The following is a 20,362-nucleotide window of genomic DNA, read 5'->3' as shown; positions in this document are numbered from 1 at the left end:
CTGTCTTGGTCATCTAGTGCTGCTATAACAGAAATACAAGTGGATAGCTTCAACAAAGAGAAATTTATTCTCTCACAGTCCAGTAGGTTACAAGTCCAAATTCAGGGCGTCAGCTCCAGGGGAAGGCTTTCCCTGTCGGCTCTGGAGGAAGGTCCTTGTGATGCATCCATCTTCCCTTGGTCTGGGAGCATCTCAGCACAGGAACCTCAGGTCCAAAGGTAGCGCTCTGCTCCTGGCACTGCTTTCTTGGTGGTGTGAGGTTCTCATGTGACTCTGCTCACTTCTTTCTTTTGTATCTCAAAAGAGATTGGCTTAAGACACTATCCAGTCTTGTAGACCTCATCAGTATAACTGCCGCTAATCCATCTTATTACATCATAGTGATAGAGTTTATAACACATAAGGAAATCACATCAGATTACAAAATGGTACACAATCATACAGTACTGGGAATCATGACCCAGCCAAATTGATACACACATTTTTTGGGGGACATAATTCAATCCATGACAGCTGCTAACCAAATGGTCGGCAGTTCGAATCCACCAGCCACTCCTTGGAAACCCTGTGGGGTAGTTCTATTCTGTCCTGTAGGGTCCCTATGAGTTGGAATCAACTCGATTGCAACGGATTTTTTGTTTGTTTGTTTGTTTGTTTTGGAGTTATGGGTGTGTGTGTGTGTGTGTATGTGTGTGAATAACAGAGAAAGAGAGACAGAGGGGTTGTGAAGGCAGGGGACTGGCTAGGCAAACAGCTGAGATAATCTTCTCAAAACAGGAAAAGAAATTGTGACGTAGTAAAGTAAAAGGTGGCTACATTCCTGGTCAAAATAATATTACTGTTTATTCAGGTAGAATAAAAAATATAGGGTCACTAGGAGTCGGAATCAACTGGATGGCAGCGGGTTTGGTTTTGGATTTATTCAGGTAGATACTGGCTAATTTCTAAACCTTCTGCTTTAGGGCAGTTTTAAAAAGGTCAGAACAATGAATTATGTGTAGGATTTCTTTTAGCAGATTGGGATCACAGCTCAGTTTTTTGCATTCCACAAGTACTTTGAAAGCAGCTGTGATGCGGGGATTGTAAAAGAAATAGTAGATACAGTCCCTGCCCTTGAGGAATTTATCAACTTGTTGAAGAGACAAAAGTTATAAAAATGAAACAGATTTGGGGAAAAAGAAAAGACCGGTTTCAGGAAAGTACTGGGGTTTCGCTGCCCGGGAAGGTACATTTACTGTAGTGTCAGCAGCTGTGGCTGCAGGTCCTGGTGAAGCTCTTGGTGAAAGCTGGGCCCTTGGGGTTTGGATGACCCGAGGGGGTGCTTTCCCTTGGAGAAGACCCAGGGGAATGTATGAGTTTGTACAGGGAGTCTTTCTCGCATGTAGTTATCTGAGCTACTCCGTTTGTGGGTGTGTCCTTGTCACAGTTTTTGGGTATCAAGTCTTAGGACTTGTGGCTGCTTGGAGAAGAGCCATTAGGGACCTCCTGCTGGGAGGACCGTCAGCTGGCTGCCTGACCCCAGAGAACTCAAGCAACTCTTGTGTTCATGTCTCTATCTGCAAAGTGGGATACTGTTCCCCCCCGCCTACCTCAGATGATTGTATAGCCCGAGGTAGGAAATGGGGAAGCCCTTGGTTAAAGCTCTGTATAAATGGAGTGGTGGAGTATCCGCAGAAGCTCGTTGGGCGAAAAGAAATTGGAGTCAATGCCCTTCTTGATATTGATGGCTCTCCAGTGTCTCTACCTGGTCTTTCACATTCCTCTTCATTCCAGTGTTCTCTCTTCCTTGATTCTTACCTGTTCTCAAGTCTTCTTTCTCCTCTCCACACCTGCTCCTTAAGGATAGCTATTCCCCTAAGGTCTTTCCTCACGCCCCGTTCTCCACCATTTCTCTGATCCCAGGGTTTCCCTGGTGACGGCATGTGCATTTCTCCAAAATCTAGATCTCCAGCCCTGTCCTCACTCCTAAGCCCAGATCCTTGACATGTCTCTGAACCTCCTGCAGGCTCATCCAGGTCAGCTTGGCAGTCTCCCTGCATGTCCCACTTAAAGACTTCACCCTTCACAGAATCATCTTGACTTCTCTTGCTCCCACCTCTGTATGTGGTTCGTCACCAGAGGCTGCAATTTCTCCCCCTCAAATGCTGCTGGAATCAGTCTTCTCATTTCCATTCTCACTGTGATTTCCCTAGCTCATACTCTTAACTAGTATTTAGAAATGTTTAAAATTATGTATTAATTTATTTAGCAATAGAACTTCCTATATACCCTGAAGAAATCTTCCTTGTAGCTCTAACATGTAAGTCATAGAGTAGCTGTTTTGGTTGTGATTTGTTTGTGGGCTCCCTGCCAGGGGAGTCCTGCCCTTCTGTCCCTCCACTCCTCCCCACAGTGGACCCAAGGCGCCTGACACTAGGACTTCAGAACACATGATGGTTTCCTGCTGCTGATCCCCCGTCTGGCAACTTGTACTTTGCTTCTTGTTGAGAGATTTCCTTAGCACCAACTTCTGAGTATCTCACATCTGTCCGTATCTCAACATTACCTTCCGTACACCTGTCAGTTACTCTTATCCCTCCTTCCCAGTTGCTGTTTGCTTACCTGAGTGTCTTCTGTCTGTTCTCAATTGCCATGCCCTCATGTCACATCTGCAGTTGTGTTTGGTACCTCATGACCATGGGGCATTCTAGCTTTGCCTCAACGAATGACATCGTTTACCACCCAGGTGCACAAGCCAGAGAGCTTGAGGTAGTCCTTGACTCCTCCTATTCTCGTCCCCACTTGCTGTCCCCTCCCCGCCCTCACGTTGAGTCCATGACCAAATCCCCCTAATTCTACATACTCTTGAGTCACTTTTCTTCAGCTCCACACCATCATTCTGATCCTGATACCTATTACCTCTCACCTGAGTTACCTCAGTTGCATCTTAATGAATCTACTGAACCCACTCTTGACCTTGTGAAAGCATTTTCTACCCTTTACCTAGACAGATCTTTTAAAGATGTTAATACTGTTCATGTCATGTCACAGTCCTGCTTAAAACCCTTCTGTGCCTTGCCTTGCTCTTAGGAATAAAGACCACGATAGGAGAATGTTAGAAAACGTGGTCTACAAAGTCATGCGGATCTGCCCACCTACCTCCCTAGGTTCCCTTTCACTCTCTGGCTAGTGCCCCCTTTCTTGTAATGCACATACCTGTCTTCTTCCTATCCCAGGGCCTTTGAGTGTGCTGTTTACTTTGCCTGGAACTCTGTTCTTGTCTTTCAATTTAAAGCTCAAGCATCCAGTATTTACGACACCTACATGACACCCTCCCCTGCTAGGATTTTCCATCATCATCTTGCATATGGAACCTAGTGTCGCAGTGGTTAAGAGCTAAGCTGCTAACCAAAAGGTTGGCAGTTTGAATCCACCAGCCGCTCCTGGGAAACCCTATGGGGCAGTTCTACTCTGTCCTATAGGGTCACTGTGAGTTGGAATCAACTTGAAGGCAATGGATATCTTGCATATGCTCTCACAGCTCCCTGAACTCCCGTTTTATGGCACTTACCACAGTCTTTAATTATTTATTCATGTGATTGCTCATTAAGGCATTTCCCTCTGTAGACTCTAGTGAGATCCAAGGACGGGGATCATGTCTGTTTCGCTCACCATTTTACTGAGCCCTGTGATTAACATATAGTCTGTGCTGAATACGTATTATTAGATGAAGTGAGTTGTCCCATCATGCCCTACCTGTCAAGTCCCACAGAAATTAAATGGGGCCAAGTCCAGGCATGTCCTGGGTATGATGCTCTGCCACTAATCTCCTCCATAAGTCCAAACTCTAGTACCACCTTATAAGGGATAAATCATGACAGTATACAAAACGGGGCTACTGAAATTCTTATTCAACATCCTGCATTGTTTGTTGAAATTATTTGAATATGCATATTTATTACTTAATTTTCTTAGTATAAGGAATTTGATAGATAATACATACCGTTCTCTTAATTTACTGTGTTTCCTTGAATGTAGAGACAATAAAAAGTTTATCTCTTCATGTTAATTGTTTTCTTCTTTTAATCACACAAGAATTCTACTCCCCACTGGATTTCTTTTTTGTCTTAGCTGCTGGGGTACTCAGTGCTGAATTTAGTAGTTAACTGTAGTGATTAGCTCTGCCTGGGTGTCTGGTTACATCCTTCCTCTGCTCTTTTTAAAGTGATCTCTTTTTTTTTTTAATTGTTCTGTTGTGTTATGCTTACTTATTAAAGACAATTCAAACATTTTTGGTATAAAGATATGTATATAGGTATATATTATAAAAGCCTTATCCTTTTCTTAATATCATAGTGGTGTTAAAAGTAATTAAAACTCACTGAAATTTGAACATAACGTTTATTTTAGCAGAAATTCTGTATGCATATAGGGAGACCATTTTGATTCCAGAAAAAGCAAATGGCTTGAAGAAGGTAGATACAGTGGGGCTTATAAAGAGAAGACGAGGAAGAAATATAAAAGATCAACCACTGGCAAATCTTAACATGACTAATTGAACCCTGCCTTCCCCCTGTACTGAGATCAACTGATATCACTTTACTTCTGGCTTAAAAACCAAAAAAACCCAAACCTGTTGCCATAGAGTCAATTCTGACTCATAGTGACCCTAAAGGGCAGAGTAGAACTGCTTCATAGAGTATCCAAGCAGCGCCTGGTGGATTCAAGCTGCCGACCTTTTGGTTAGTAGCTACAGCACTTAAGCACTATGCCACCAGGGTCCCTCCAGGCAGCTGCCAGAAGAACAAACAAATCTGTCTTGAAAGACGTACAACCGGAGCGCGCCTTAGAAGCGAGGATGACGAGACTTCGTCTCATGTACTTTGGACGTGTTACCAGGAGGGACCCGTCCCTGGAGAAAGATATTATGCTTAGTACAGTAGACAACAAACCAAAAAATAAACCAAACCCGTTGCGGTTGAGTTGATTCCGACTCATAGCGACAATGAGTAGGGGGGGTCAGCCAGAAAGAGGAAGACCCTCAACAAGTGGATTTACACAGTGGCTGCAACAATGGGCTCGAACATAGCAACGACTGTGCAGGACTGGGTAGTGTTTCACTGTGAGTTGGGAACAGACTGTTGTTATGTGCCCTATAGAGCAGGCCAGAACTGACCCATAGGGTTTCCAAGGAGCAGATGGTGGATTATGAACTGCTGCCCTTCTGGTTACCAGCTGTAGCTCTTAACCACTACACCACCAGGGAACCAAATACATGGTACCTAACAACAATAACCATCCACCTGCAGCCAAGAGACTTTTTGAGATTTAAATTAGGAGGTGATGGTTTGTTGACTACCCTTTTCTAGCAGGATAAGACAAATTTACATTGGTATAGAGCAGTTTCTGGCAGGCTTTTTTTGCTGGTTAATATTTGGTTTTATGGATAAGAAAAACCTTAAAATCAAAGTAAGATGTCTGTTATTAATTATCCTCTTCAACAGTGGTAACAATCCATATTCCTCATTTGGGGCAACTCTGGTGAGGGATGATGAAAAGAATTTGTGGAGTATGCCTCATGATGTGTCGCACACGGAGGCAGATGACGACAGAATCCTGTACAACCTGATAGTCCTTCGTAATCAACAGGCCAAAGATTCCGAGGTAAGCACCTTTTAAGATCTCACCGTGTACAGATGAAAATGTTCAGTTAAAAAAAAAAAAGAAATTTACTCAGAAGACCATCTTGAAATAAAGAATGAATTATGAGATATTTGAAATGAAGGGCAGGTATGTTAGTAATATGTATTATCACTAGTTACTAATAGCTAGTCTCGATAGACCTGCTTGGTAGACAGATATGACTTGTTTCTAATTGTTATCTGAATGGTAGAGATTACACACAGGGCAGCTTTGTTGAAGAGTGTGAAGATAGTTCATGTACTTAAATGGCTTAAACGGTTCGTCTCCAGTCTTTGCAGTTGTTTAGCAAGCTGCAGTTGGGCGATCCAGACTGCACCAGGCTGAAGGGTGCTTTGCATTCCCTCTCATTCTGAATTAGTGGGGCCTGAATTAGAAGTCTTATTTTTTTCTATTTAAAGCTTCCTAAATCGTGCCTGTTGACCAAACAGTAGCATATCTGTTTGATATTTGATATGATTTTTGTATAAAGGCTCTGAACCACTCCTAACAACCTTAAGTTATTGGTATGGGAACATTAGAATATTAAGAAGGAGGGGATTTAATAAGAGAAAATAGCAAAGGAGATCATCCTCCCCTTTCTTTCTAAAGTAGTATTATAGTACTGTTATAATGCAATATGATAGCGTATTATAGCTATCATTTTCCAAATAATGCAGCTTAGGTTTTCTGACTTCTGTGTTCGTCAGTAACTTGAGTGAACCCAAAACCAAACCAAACCCGTTGCCGTTGAGTCATTTCCGACTCAGAGCGACCCTATAGGACAGAGTAAACCTGCCCCATAGGGTCTCCAAGGAGCGGGCTGGTGGATTTGAACTGCTGACCTTTCGATTAGCGGCCAAACGCTTAATCACTGCGCCTATATTAAATATAGACTGCCTGTTTCTTTGTATCTGATAATAATTGAGAACAGGCAGATTTGGGTTCAGGCTCTGGAGAAAACACCAGAATGTGCAGTGAGTGGGGAGTCTTCAGTAAAGCCTCCAGCCACCCAAGGAGGTGTCCTCATCATCGTCCCCATCCCGTGTCCATTGTGGAACTTCACCCACCACCCACCGCTCTCCGAGACTGAGGAGAATGACCCATGGGGTCAGACTGATAAGTACATAATCATGAAAAAATCTTTATTTATGACAGCCCTGCCTTGTTGAGGAAACAAAAGCTTTCATCTGTCTAAAAGCTGGGAAGAACAAGTCATTTGTTTGCCTTGGCTAACGTGAGCCTGGTGATTTGATTTTCATGGTTCTCCAGTTAGAGCTGCCAGGACTTTAGAGGCCTTCCAGTCAAGGCATCTCCCCCGCCCTGCTCCCCCACCCCACCTCCTCTGTAGTTAGAGGGAACTGGGACCCAGAGAGGTGAAGTAGCTTGCTCAAGATCCCACAGCAGGCTAGAACTAGATTTGAACCAAGACCCAGGTCTGCTGACCCCTCCCTCAATGTGTTTTACAATATATCATCCTGGCCCCAGATAAGCTTTGGTTAGCACAATAAAGGTAGGTTTTTAGTATTGATCTTTTAACATTCCTAATAAGACAACAGGACCATGGTGGTGCAGTGGTTAAGAGCTTGGCTACTAACCAAAATGTCCGCAGTTCGAATCTACCAGCTGCTACTTGGAAACTCTATGGGGTAGTTCTACTCTGTCCTCTAGGGTCACTATGAGTTGGAATCGACTCAATGGCAGTGGGTTTGGTTTTTTTGGAATAAGATAACATTTTGCAGCATCATTTAGGAGCTAATGAGACTAAGCATAAAATTAACTAATGATTCAGAATACTATTATTTCCGCGGGAGCTCTGGTGGCGAAGTGGTTAAGTGCTCAGCTGCTAACCAAAAGATTGGAGATTCAAAACCACCAGCCGCTCCTTGGGAGAAGTATGTGGCAGTCTGCTTCCGTAAACATTTACAGCCTTGGAAACCCTATGGGGCAGTTCTACTCTGTCCTACAGGATTGCTAGGAGTTGTTATTTCTGTAGGCCCTTTCATTTCAGGAGGCCAGACAGTATAAAACTTGTTCCTTATCTGGGTTTCTTTAGTTTGCTAATTAATTGGTAACTAATTTTTCCCCAAAACATGTTTTAGCAGGAGATGATAACTTTAGGAGTGCCACGTGCCCAGGTTTATTCAGGTGTGATTTGGATGGGTTTGGGAGGTTAGATGCAGGGCTTCGAACAGGTTCATTCCCATTCGAACCCCCGCTGATAATTTGCATTTTTACCCCAGATATACTGAATCAGAATCTACAGTTTAACAAGATGCCCAGGTGATTCTTGTATCATTTCCTGGGATCTTGTTAGAAATGCAGATTTTCAGCATGAGTTCTGACTTTGATGGAACAGGTTCGAAGGCCTTGTTAGATGTGGGTGTGAAGGTGGGGATCAAGGGGTGGAGGAAGGGCTGACAGTTGCTTTGTGGTTCTTGAGGCCTGGTGCAAAAGATTTGTGTTTGACTATTAACCTAAAGGTTGGTGGTTTGAACCCTCCCAGTGATGCTGTGGAAGAAAGGCCTGGTGATCTGCTTACGTAAAGATTAAAAAAAAAAAAAAACTTGCTGTCGAGTCGATTCTGACTTGAAAACCCTCTGGAGAAGTTCTACTCGGGAACACGTGGGATTGTCCTCAGTCGGAATCGACATGATGGCAGTGGGTTTGATTTGGTTTTGGTAAAGAACAAGGAATCCTAGATATTTTTGCATGATACAATTTAGAAGCTAAAGCAATATACTAAGGAAATGTAAACATTATGTTTTTGCTCCAGTAGCAATAGCAACAAAGAAATAGGAATAGCCACATTTGAAACTCTCTGAGTAATGAAAAATAATTTCAAAAACACTGTGTTTACTACCTGCGTTCCCCTACTAAGTCTGAAGCCGGTGGAGGAAGAGCTACAAATCTTTAAGACTAAATTAGTAATTTTCTCCCAAACTGAAAAAAAAAAAAATCAGAAAAGAAGATATATAGGAGAGTCAGTAATGAAGAGGAGCCTTGGTGGTGCAGTGGTTAAGAGCTCGGTTGCTAACAAAAGGTTGGCAGTTCAAACTCATCAACCCTCTCTGCAGGAGAAAGATGTGGTAATCTGCTTCCGTGAAGATTACAGCTCGGGAAACCCTATGGGGCAGTTCTCTGTCCTGTAGGGCTGCTATGAGTGCTATGAGTTGGAGTCAACTTGACGGCAACAGGTTGTTTGGTCGGTTGGAAATAATGAAGCAAAGGTGTAAACTTATAATAATTTGTTCAGTGTCAGAAGATGTAAAAGGTAACATTCTTGAAATCTAATAGAATCCACTTCCATTTACACAAGCCTTCAAGAGCTGATGGAAAACAGATTCTTAGCCGAAGAAACAATACATTTGTAGACCTCCAAATGGTGGAAATATTATTGCTCTTGTCTTTGAATTATGCCATAAAATACTTTGACTAAAAAATAGTAAACAGCCTTAAAATTATGTCACTAAATCATTATCCTTATGTTCTTTCTTGTTAAACTGGTTGTGTTTCACATAACACACACTGTTCTAGGAAGCTTAATAATTATTAATGAAATATCAATGCATCTTATTAATTTATCTAAATGATTATAATCATACTGAGCAATCTTTTCTTCTAAGACAGTAATAATAATGAAAACAGTGCCAGACACTGTTCTAACCACTTTACATGTATTAACTATTTACTCCTGACAATAACTCTGTGAGGTAGGACCATTGTTTCTATTTCAGGCAACTTGGTCAAGGTCATACAGCTAGTAAGTGTGGGGTCAGGATTTGAATCCAGGCTTTGTGAATCTAGAGACATAATATGTAATGAGTACCAGTTGCTGTGGAGTCGATTACATCTTATGGTGACCCCATGTGTTTGAGAGTAGAACTGTGGTCCATAGGATTTTCAATGGCTATGATCTTTTTGAAGTAGATCACCAGGACTTTCTTTTGAGGCACCATCTGGGTGGATTCAAACCACCAACCTTTGGTTAGTAGCTGAGCGTTTAACTATTTGTACCACCCCAATACAATGAATGAAATCTTCAGGGAGGACCAGATGTTATCTGTGATTAAATAATAGAGTTCAAAATGCATGAGCAAAGTCTGCCCAAAGCCTTTCCTTGTGACTTGTTGATACCAATGAGTATGAAAGGCATTTTCGCATCAGCAGTATCATGCTGTGTTTGTATGAGGATCATGACTATGTTTCAGGAAGTATTCCCAGTCCTAACACATATTCCCCGAGTTGTGCTTTTGCGTGGTGATCGTAGCTGGTTAAGATTCCTGCTTTGGGCTTCTGGTTTATTAGCTCCAAGATGCTTCATTCTGTCGCTTCCCATTCCTTCTTCGCTTTGCTGAGTGTTCTCTGACCTATGCTATTTGCGGTCCCTTTTGATGATTCTGTAGCCATTCCTGTATAGTTTCATATATTACATTAAGCCATTTTTACCCTGCTAAAAACTTGTAAACTTTTGATTAAGAAAATAAATGCTAAAAATAAAATCGTTCCCCAAAACACTTTATTGTAGTAAAAAAATATATATACAAAATATTTGCCATTTCATCATTTCTTACATGTACAGTTCAGTGACATCAGTTATGTTCATCATGTTGGGAACTGTGAGTTTAAGATAATGGTGGTAGAATAATTTGGAAAAGGATAGTAAGATTGGCAGCACAACTTGAAGAATGTAATCAATGTCACTGAACTGTACACGTAGAAGTTGTTGAAATGGTGTATCTTTGGCTGTGTATACTTTCTCCAAAAACAAACAAACAAGCAAACAAAAACACTTGTAAGCAGGGCAGATTATCCAATAGGCAAGGTAAGCACAGTGTTTACCTTGCTTACCAGATCATTTGTAGTGAACAATTCTATATTTTTTCACCACATCTAGGATTCCGCTTCTAGGTATAGCTGGCATCTGTCTCTCTCCTAACCCCACAGTACCTTCCTACAGAATCAAAGCCTCTTTTTAAATTTACAGTCCCTAACGGGCAGATGACCCAGTAAACAAGATAAGCATGGGCTTACTTGTGCTTACTTATTAATCTGTAGTGAACAATTATAATGAGTGCCAGTTGCTGGGAAGTCCATTATGACTCATGGTGACCCCATGAGTAGAACTGTACTCCAGAGAGTTTTCAGTGGCTGTGATCTTTTGAAAGTAGATCATGTTCACTACAGATGATGTGGTAAGCAAGGTAAGCACCGGGTGTACCTTGCCTAATGGATAATCTGCCCCTGCTTGTAAGCACTGTTTTGGTTAAAAAAATGGGTGATGTTTATTTGGCATAATCTGTGATAGAAATTCTGTGTTTAATTTTGAAACTATGAAGTAACGACATACTCAAAAATGTGTATGATTCTCATAACCGATGCCTGCCTACCTGTCATGGTGTGAGGTAGTATTTACACATTAGCAGGCCTCCATGTGATGACTAGATCCTTGCGTGACTAGAGTGATCCCATGAGAACCACACTCTGCGCAACCTTGGGGAACAACTAACAGCTGAATGTTACTGTTTCTTTAAAACTGTATAAGCAAAACCATAAAATGCTCCTGGTTCACAATTTGCGTTCTCTTCCTGTGCATCAAGACTCCCGATGGCATAGTGTTGCCAGGCATTGTAAACAGTGCCTGTAAAATGCTTAAAATAGCAACAGACCCTCTCAGGAGTTGTTTCCAATGTGTGGACTATACATTTAGCCTTTCATATCCCTGATACAAAAAGAAAAAATGCAGAACCTAACAGAGTTGACTGGTGTATTTGGTGGGCGAATGAGAGGAAGGGGACAGAAGGTTGGATTGATCAGGTATCAGCCACGTAATTCCTAAGCACTTGGAGACCTGGTTATTCCAGTTCGGCTCTGCATTACTCTGTCTTTACTGGTCTCCCCAGATTGGACAAGGCCTACTCTTACATGGTCATCTGATGTCTGTACAACTGGGTGAACATTGGCTACTGTTGGAGATTTGACTGCTAGTTTCACAACAAGCATGGAGGAGCAAAATAACAATGGAAAATTGAAGCAATTCTCAACTTAGTATGAGAACTAGTTGGTTGATATTGCATTAGTTAGAGTTTCTATTTTCATCATAGCATAGACCCATTTCCAGTTTCAAAACTATTCTTAGGTCAACATGGTAGATGTATCAGTGAGGGAGACTGGTTGGTTGTTCATGCAAAGCTCACAGGCTGGCAATACCATGGGTGGTATAACTTCTGGTGATGAGCTTTGCAAGTCTCTGAACTTGACTTTGTCAGGGTACCTAGAGCTGTTTTAGCTCAGAGGGTTTGACTGACACTAACCAAATTCTTAAGAGACTGTCATATAAACCCAAATGTCTATAACCATCTGTATGACCATAAATTGACTGGTCAGTGCAGTCTCTTTCCTGTAATAAAATCTTAAGGGAAGCCAGTGGCCAAACTAGAAGGTGGCTTGATGAGAAGGAATCAGACAATGAGAATAATGACAACTGACATTTATTGAGCACTCACTGTGTACCAGGTGCAGCTCTAAGCACTTGACTATATTAACTACCACTGTCTTCAAGATGTGATAACCTGATGCTTTCATCTCCACTATAAAGACACCTGACCCTTGATGGTGGTAGAGGGAGATTTCTGAGCACTTCCCCCAGATGAGCAGTAGTCTGTGACACTGGATGTAGGCCAAGATTTGGGAGGGCAGGCATCAAAGTGTGGAATCAAGGGAAATCCAAAATAATGTAATATTGGGTGGATCTGGGGCTGAAAGCAAAGGAGGCATTTGAAATAAGGGATCAACCTGAAGGGGCTAGGCACATAAACAGAGCTAGCAGATTAGGAATGGAAGGCAGAGGATATGGAATGGAATGGAAGATGGGAATCTGTAGAAATTATGATCCAAGTGAAACACACAGACTGTTGCAAACAGAACTTAATGCACCAACAAGGTTCAGCAAGGAAACTGTCCCACTGTCCTATTTTTCCCCATAAGACCTCTTAACTGTCTCCGTTGCCCATGGATAGTTACACTTTTCCAGTTGAAGGCTCATTCAGTTTTCTTGGTTTATTATTTAGTACATAAAATCTGAACTGAGCGCAGAAACCAAAGAGGTCAGTGAGTTTTAGGAATCCCTGCCAGGATGGCCTGAGGTAGCATTCAGTAAAGATCTGCATTTTTCTCTTTGCTGACACACTAGATAGCCCACAGGAAGTGGTTGCCCCAGAGTGGTATACCTTGTGGTCAGTTTCTCTGTTTCCTCATCAGTGATTTTGGCTCCATTTACCAGTTTGAAATTCTTTTTTTTTAATTGTGCTTTAGGTGAAAGTATACAGAGCAGATACGTTTCTCACTCAGCAATTTATACACAAATTGTTTTGTGACATTGATTGCAATCCCCAAGATGTGTCAATACACTCCCATTCTCCACCCCAGGTTCCTGGTTTCCATTCATCATGTTTTCCTGTCCCTTCTTGCCTTCTTGTCTTTGGTTTTGGGCAGGTACTGCTCATTTGGTCTCACATGATTAAGCTAAGAAGCACATTCCTTGTGTGTGATTGTTTGCTTTATAGACCTGTATAATCTTTGGCAGAAGGGTGACCTTCGGGAGTGACTTTAGTTCAGAGTTAAAAGGGTATCTGGGAGCTATAGTTTTGGGGTTCCTCCAGTCTCTGTCAGACCAATAAGTCTGGTCTTCTTTATTTTTTCTATGAATTTGAATTTTGTTTTACATTTCAGTTTGAAATTCTTAACGCAGAGCAGCCTAACTCTTGAACATAAATTTAATCAACCTGCCCTGCGGTTTTGCTGTTAGCAATCTATCCTATGGATATTCTTAGACTATTATGCAAAGATGTATATTCTTTGCAGTGTTGTATTGAAAAGTAAAAAGCTAGATATAAAAATATCCAGTGAGAGCACAGTTGAATAGATCGTAAGTAGCTATGCCAATGAACACTATAAAAACAAAACAAAAACCAAACCTATAGCTGCTGAGTCGATTCCGACTCATAGCGACCCTATAGGATTAGAACTGCCTCATAGGGTTTCCAAGACTGTAGTCTTTACAGAAGCAGACTGCCACATCTTGCTCATACATAGCGGCTGGTAGATTCGAACCACTGATCTTTCCATTAGCAGCTGAGTGCTTAACCCACTGCACCACAACAGGTCCTCATGAACACTATACAGCTTAAAAAAAATAATGAGGTAAAGTATTATAATGAAATGTGCAAAGACCTAAAGTTAGGAAACCAAAAGGAAAGAACATGCTTGGCATTTCTCAAGCTGAAAAAACTGGAGAGAAAATTCAAGCCTGGAGTTGGAATATTGAAGGATTCTATAGGGAAAATATTAAATGATGGAGGAAGCATCAAAAGAAGATGGAAGGGATGCACAGTCACTGTACCAAAAAGAACTGGTTGACATTCAGCCATTTCAGGAGGTAGCATGTGATTAAGAACCCATGGTATTGAAGGAATAAGTCCAAGCTGCACTGAAGGCAGTGGTGAAAAACAAGGCTCCAGGAATTGATGGAATACTAATTGAGATGTTTCAACAAACAGATGCAGTGCTGGAAGTGCTCACTCATCTATGCCAGGAAATTTGGAAGACAGTTGCTGGTCAGCCGACTGGAAGAGATCCGTATTTTACCCATCTCAAAGAAAGGTGATCCAGTAGAGTGCGGAAATTATTAAACACTATCATTAATATCACACATAAGTAAAATTTTGCTGAAGATCATTCAAAAGCGATTGCAGCAGTACATTAACAAGGAACTGCCAGAAATTCAAGCTGGATTTAGAAGAGGACGTGGAATGAGGGATATCATTGCTGATGTCACATGGATCTTGGCTGAAAGCAGAGAATACCAGAAAGATGATTACCTGTGTTTTATTGACTATGCAAAGGCATTCAAATGTGTGGATCATAACAAATTATAGATAACATTATGAAAAATGGGAATTCCAGAAGACTTTATTGTGCTCAAGAGGAAACTACACAGAACAAGAGGCAATTGTTCAAACAGAACAAGTGGATACTGGGTGATTTAATATTAGGAAAGGTGTGTGTCAGGGTTGTATTCTTTCACCATACCTATTCAGTCTGTATGCTGAGAAAATAATCAGAGAAGTTGGGCTATATGAAGAAGAATGGGGCATCAGGATTGGAGGAAGACCCATTAACAACCTGCGATACACAGATGACAACGTTGCTTGCTGAAACGGAAGAGGACTTGAAGCACTTATTGATGAAGATCAAAGACTACAGCCTTCAGTATGGATTACACCTTAATGTAAAGAAAACAAAATTCCTCATATCTGGTCCAATAAGCAACATCATGATAAATGGAGAAAAGATTGATGTTGTCAAGGATTTTATTTTACTTGAATCCATAATCAGTGCCCATGGAAGCAGCAGTCAAGAAATCAAAGGATGCATTGCATTGGGCAAATCTTCTGAAAAGACCTGTTTTAAGTGTTAAAAAGCAAAGATGTCACTTTAAGGACTAAGGTGTGCCTGATCTAAGCTATTGTGTTTTCAATCACCTCCTGCATGCGAAATCTAGACGATGAATAAGGAAGACTGAAGAATTGATGACTTTGAATTATGGTGTTGGCAAATAATATTGAATATACCATGGACTACCAGAAGAACGAACAAATGTGTCTTGGAAGAAATACAGCCAGAATGCTCCTTAGAAGCAAGGATGGCAAGACTTTGTCTATACTTTGGACATGTTATTAGGAGGAACCAGTCCTTGGAGAAGGATGTCATGCTTGGTAAGGTAGAGGAAGACCCTCAACAAGATGGACTGATACGGTGGCTGCAACAATGGGCTCAAGCATAACAACAATTGTGAGGATGGTGCAGGACCAGGCAGTGTTTTGTTCTGTTGTATATAGGATCACTATGAGTCAGAACTGACTCGACGGCACCTAGCAACAACAATACATGGATATTGACTTGGAAAGATATTTATCCCATTTGTGTAAAACACATTTGTGTAAAAGCATATATACGCTGGTATGTGGTGATAACATTTCTGGAAGGTTAGCAGTATTTTGTTCCGTTGTGCATACGGTCACCATGAGTGTGGGGCCACAGCCACTAACAACAACAACTTAGGAACTTGTTAGCAGTGGTGACTTATGAGGAGTAGAAGTAGGTGGAGGAAGGGAGACTTAGTTTTCTTTAAGTTTCTATCCTTCTGTACTGTTGAAAACTATTTTAAACCATTTGCATGTATTACTTCTTATAACAAAAATTAAAATGAAATTCTCTCCCTATTATTTTGCAACACACACTTTGTATGGACTATTTCCTAGAGTTTTTCTAAACTGCCTTTCCGTGGTGGCGCAGTGCTTGACAGCTAGGCTGCTAACCAAAAGGTAGGCAGTTCAAATCCACCAGCAACTCCTTAGAAACCCTGTGGGGCAGTTCTGCTCTGTCCTGAAAGGTCGCTATGAGCCAGAACCAACTCGACAGGAAAGGATTTGAGTTTTGGTTTCTTTGTTTTACTGTGTGAGTGGGTGGTGTGTTTAGGAGGGCCTGCCATGAGTTGGAGTCGACTTGATGGCAATGGGTTTTGGTTTTGGGAGCAAGCAGAACGTGCACGAAGCCATCAGTCAACATTTACCTTTTCAATTTTGTAAGATTCTGCTTCTAAATCAGACTTGTTCTCTGGAGCTCTCTTTTCATCCAACTGCCTGTGCATTCATATGCTAATCTGTGGGCTTCTTCACCACTCCCACCCTCACACCCCCCACTCTCCTCTCTTTGGCTGCTCATGTACCTCTTAGAATAAACTTAATTGCGCAGAGCCCACGAGAGCCCTTAAGAGGGACACGCTGGGATTCGTAATGCAGCCCTGGCTCAGCTGGTGAGTTTCTGGAAGAGTTATGAGGAGTACGTGATATGAACAGCTTGGCTTGCTCTCTGGTTTTGACTGAAAATGTGGGAGAAAGGGGAGCACCTGCCCAGTGCTGATAGAGGCCCAGATCTGCTGCTTCTCAGACTTAAACTCCCCAGTGTGCTCTGGAACAAGACCATATTTTTCTTGATGTGAAGCAGCCCTTCCATTTGAGTGCTGAGTCCCTCGCTACCTGTTGTTGCATAATTGTTATACATGCTCATGCTATTTACAGCACAGCGCCTTGCCTTGTTTTAGAAGCAAGGAGTGAGTTGTGCCATTTTATGGTTTTGCAATTAAAGAGGCAGGCCACATAGCTCATAAATAAAAACTGGGTACACCCTCTTTAAATAATTGTCATATTTAATGAAAATTAGCTTAGGAGAGGTAAAGTGACACCCAAGCTCTTTACCACATTGCTTTTGTCATTAAAATAGTTAACTTGGGGCCTGTTATGGATTGAATTGTGTCCCCCCAAAATATGTGTCAATTTGGCTAGGCCATGATTCCTAGTATTGTGTGGTTGTCCTCCATTTTGTGTTCTGATGTAATTTTCCGATGTATTGGAAATCCTAATCTCTGCCTATGGTTAATGAGACAAGATTAAGTTATGTTAAAAAGGACTAGGGTGGGATGCAACACCCTTACTCAGGTCACTGCCCTAATCTGATGTAAGGGGGGTTTCCTTAGGGTGTGGCCTGCATCACCTTTTATCTTACAAGAGATAAAAGGAGAGAGAAGGGAGCAGAGAGATAGGGACCTCATACCACCAAGAAAAAAGTGCCAGAAGCAGAGTGTGTCCTTTGGACCCGGGGTTCCAGTGCTGAGAAGCTCCTAGACCAGGGGAAGATGGATGACAAGGACCTTTCCCCAAAGCTGACAGAGAGACAAAGCCTTCCCCTGGAGCTGGTGCCTAAATTCGGATTAATAACCTCCTAAACTGTGAGAGAATAAATTTCTGTTTGTTACAGCCATAGGATCGCTATGAGTCGGAACCGACTTGATGGCACCTAACAACAACAATAGCAAAGCCATCCACTTGTAGTATTTCTGTTATAGCAGCACTAGATAACTAAGACAGGACCATTTTCAATGTACCTGAGTAAAATTACCAAGTTCCTTCTTCCCTAAAGAATATAAAGGAGGCCCTAGGCATGTAAGAAGTGTACATGTAGACTGCAGGTTGCCAGTCCTGGCCTTGGAATCACATTTTTCAACAAAGAACCAGAAAATCCAGGTACTCTTGCTGATTAACCAAACCCAGATATTGAGCAAGGCATTTAAGTTTGCCTGGTCCTAGCCTTTAATACCAACCCATGCTGTTGAGTCGACTACAATTCATAGCGACCCTGTAGGACAGAGTAGAACTGCCCCACAGGGTTTCCAAGGAGCAGCTGGTGGATTCAAACTGCCTTTAATAGTACAACCAAAATACTGGTTTCTTTTTGGTGTTCGGTTGTTCTAGCTTTTCTTTTTTTTTTTTGCCAGCTTTGGTGATTTACCAGAAAGTTTTGAAAATGGGTACAAGTGGTAGAGATAAAAATCCCCTTCAGTTGAGTTTGTTAAGTACAGTACGTACTTTCTTTTGCCCATTTTCCCTAGTCTCTTTCCCAGCAATCACTTAAAATTTTGGAAGCCCTGAGGAAAGCTAGGAATAGGAATGGCAATAGCTTGTAAGAAGAGAGAGACTTTAGACCTTGGGCTGGTCAAGGGGTCCCGCTTTCAGCCCAACATTGGCAGTCTGCAAAAATAAATTTAAAAAATGCCTCTGTTGCCTTATGCCTTAAATAATGTTACCTGTCTGAAGTCAGTGAAGTTTCAGTGTTTTTTCTAATGGGGAATGACTATAGCGTATATTCCTGAGCCACAATCCCTTTGCCTAGGCCAGCAGAGGCTTGGAGGAAATGGCTAACATGTCTAGGATGAACTAGACACCTGGAGTAGGGCTGAACTTTGGAGCTACCCTCAGTCCTCCCCAAAAGATGTATTTGTGACCAGCAAGATGGGTGTCCTTTGCATGCTGCAGCCTCCTCCTCCCGTTCTGGGCTCCCCTCTAACTTCTGGAGGGCCCCTCTTCTGGGCTGTTCAGCCTCCAGGGTTCTTCTCTTTTTCCTTTTGGCTGCGCCCACTTCTACTGGCTGCTTACCAAGCCTGGCTCTCACCCCAAGCACCCCAACCCTAAATTTTTTTCTCCCATCTTTCCACCTAATACCCATTTATTCTATGCAGGCTCAGCTCAGCCAGGAGTTAGAAAGAAGGAGGTATTAGGAGAAAACCCGAGGAAATCAGTGAGGGGTGCAAATGACTGGTAAACTTAACCTGCTTTGCAATTTTGAAAGAGGAACTTGTGAACCCAAATTCATCATAACTGGTGAGATATAAGGGAGAGGAGAGGTTTTCTGAGCAGAGAGGCTAGCTCAGTGCTTTCTTGCTGATACATCCATGGACAATGTCGCTGTGGTTTTTGGTCTTCCCTGAGTTGGGATTAGAGCAGCCTTATCACCTTGGAAATACTGCTAGAGGTTTGGGATCCAGGACTCCTGGGATGGGAAAGGGGTCCTACATGAAGACCCTGAGGGTGGAAGTCAAGACAATGGCTAAGCCAGACCACTTCTTGTCGCAAACAGTCTTGTGGGGTTCAGAAGCTGCACTGGTTAGAGGGATAAGCCCTGGCATGAGCTGGCAGGCAGCACCTGACACATTGAGTGAGAAAACAATAGGAGAATGTGAACAGCTAACTGGGGGTGCCCAGAAAGTCTTTCCCATCTGACTGGGGTTAGGTAAGGCAGAGGCAATTGAGAAATGATCACCCTTTTATCTGGCAGATTCTTGGCTGGTGTTGAAACACTGGCTGTCATTCATACCACTTACTGTACCTGTTCCTCTGCCCTAGTTTTGAAAGGCTTTTCTTAGTTGCTTGTTTCTCCTGTTCCCAGTCCCTTTGACTCTTCTCCCAGCTGCAGAGAGTCAAGAGCAGGGCTATGTAGATAACCAGGAAGGGAAGCAAGCAGAACCTCTGCTTGTTGCATCCACCCTTCTTCATTTTGTTTGCTCAGGATATTTCACCTCCGTCTGTCTGTGTTTGTCTTTATGTGAACTTCTCATTTGACAGGGGGTGAGATCTGGTCATCGAGAGGAGCTGGTTCAGGCCCAAATATATTTAGGCTTTTAGAGGTTTTTAGTTACTGAGTGTCTGAAATCATAGCATTTCATTGATTCCTCAGACCTCACCTTAATATCTTAAGCCATGGCGTAGTACTTATCTTTTACCTGTTTTAAAGTGATGTTTAGGGAATAAAAAGCACCTCTGGATATATAGAAACTAGAGAAGGTATATATGAAACTCTTTCAGAGTGATCATTTTCTGCTGAGCTCCTGCCTCCAGGTGTGCATAGCAGTTGACAGTGTTGTTTTTTTAACGAGTCATGGCAGCTATGATGCTGTGCTTACCATGTCCTAATATTTAATCTTTGCATACTGCTTTTCCTTACAGAGTGCTTTCACATACAACATTTGAGCTCTACAAGCCTGTGGTATTGACAAAGTGGTGTCCCGCGTTTTATAGCTGGTGAAACTGAGGTCAGGGAGGTTAAAAGACTTGCTTGTCAGGGTGGAGCTAGAACTCAGACCCAGAACCCATGCTCTTTCCACTCCACCATTCTGCATATATTGCTGTGCAGATCAGCAAGGAACCTTTTGTTATAGAATCTTGGGTCATACTCATTTTATTTAGAAGTTCCAAATAGAAAACATACTTGACAGATGGATTCGTTTGTTTTGTTGTGTGAGTTCAGTGAG

At 42.1% G+C, this 20,362-nt stretch overlaps 1 protein-coding gene across 1 annotated transcript in view; it reads left to right on the top strand.

The window, feature by feature from the left end:
* MREG (melanoregulin) overlaps positions 1-20,362 on the top strand; it is an 80,047-nt gene that overhangs the window by 23,160 nt on the left and 36,525 nt on the right. The window contains exon 2 of the mRNA XM_004376294.3: positions 5,484-5,643. Within this exon, the coding sequence (XP_004376351.1) occupies positions 5,484-5,643 (160 nt within the window). The remainder of the gene's footprint in view (positions 1-5,483; positions 5,644-20,362) is intronic.

This window comes from Trichechus manatus, unplaced genomic scaffold (assembly GCF_000243295.1).
Source record: "Trichechus manatus latirostris isolate Lorelei unplaced genomic scaffold, TriManLat1.0 scaffold00041, whole genome shotgun sequence".
NCBI lineage: Eukaryota > Metazoa > Chordata > Mammalia > Sirenia > Trichechidae > Trichechus > Trichechus manatus.
The sequence above is the reverse complement of the archived record's forward strand: the minus strand, read 5'-3'. Positions and strand labels throughout refer to the sequence as shown.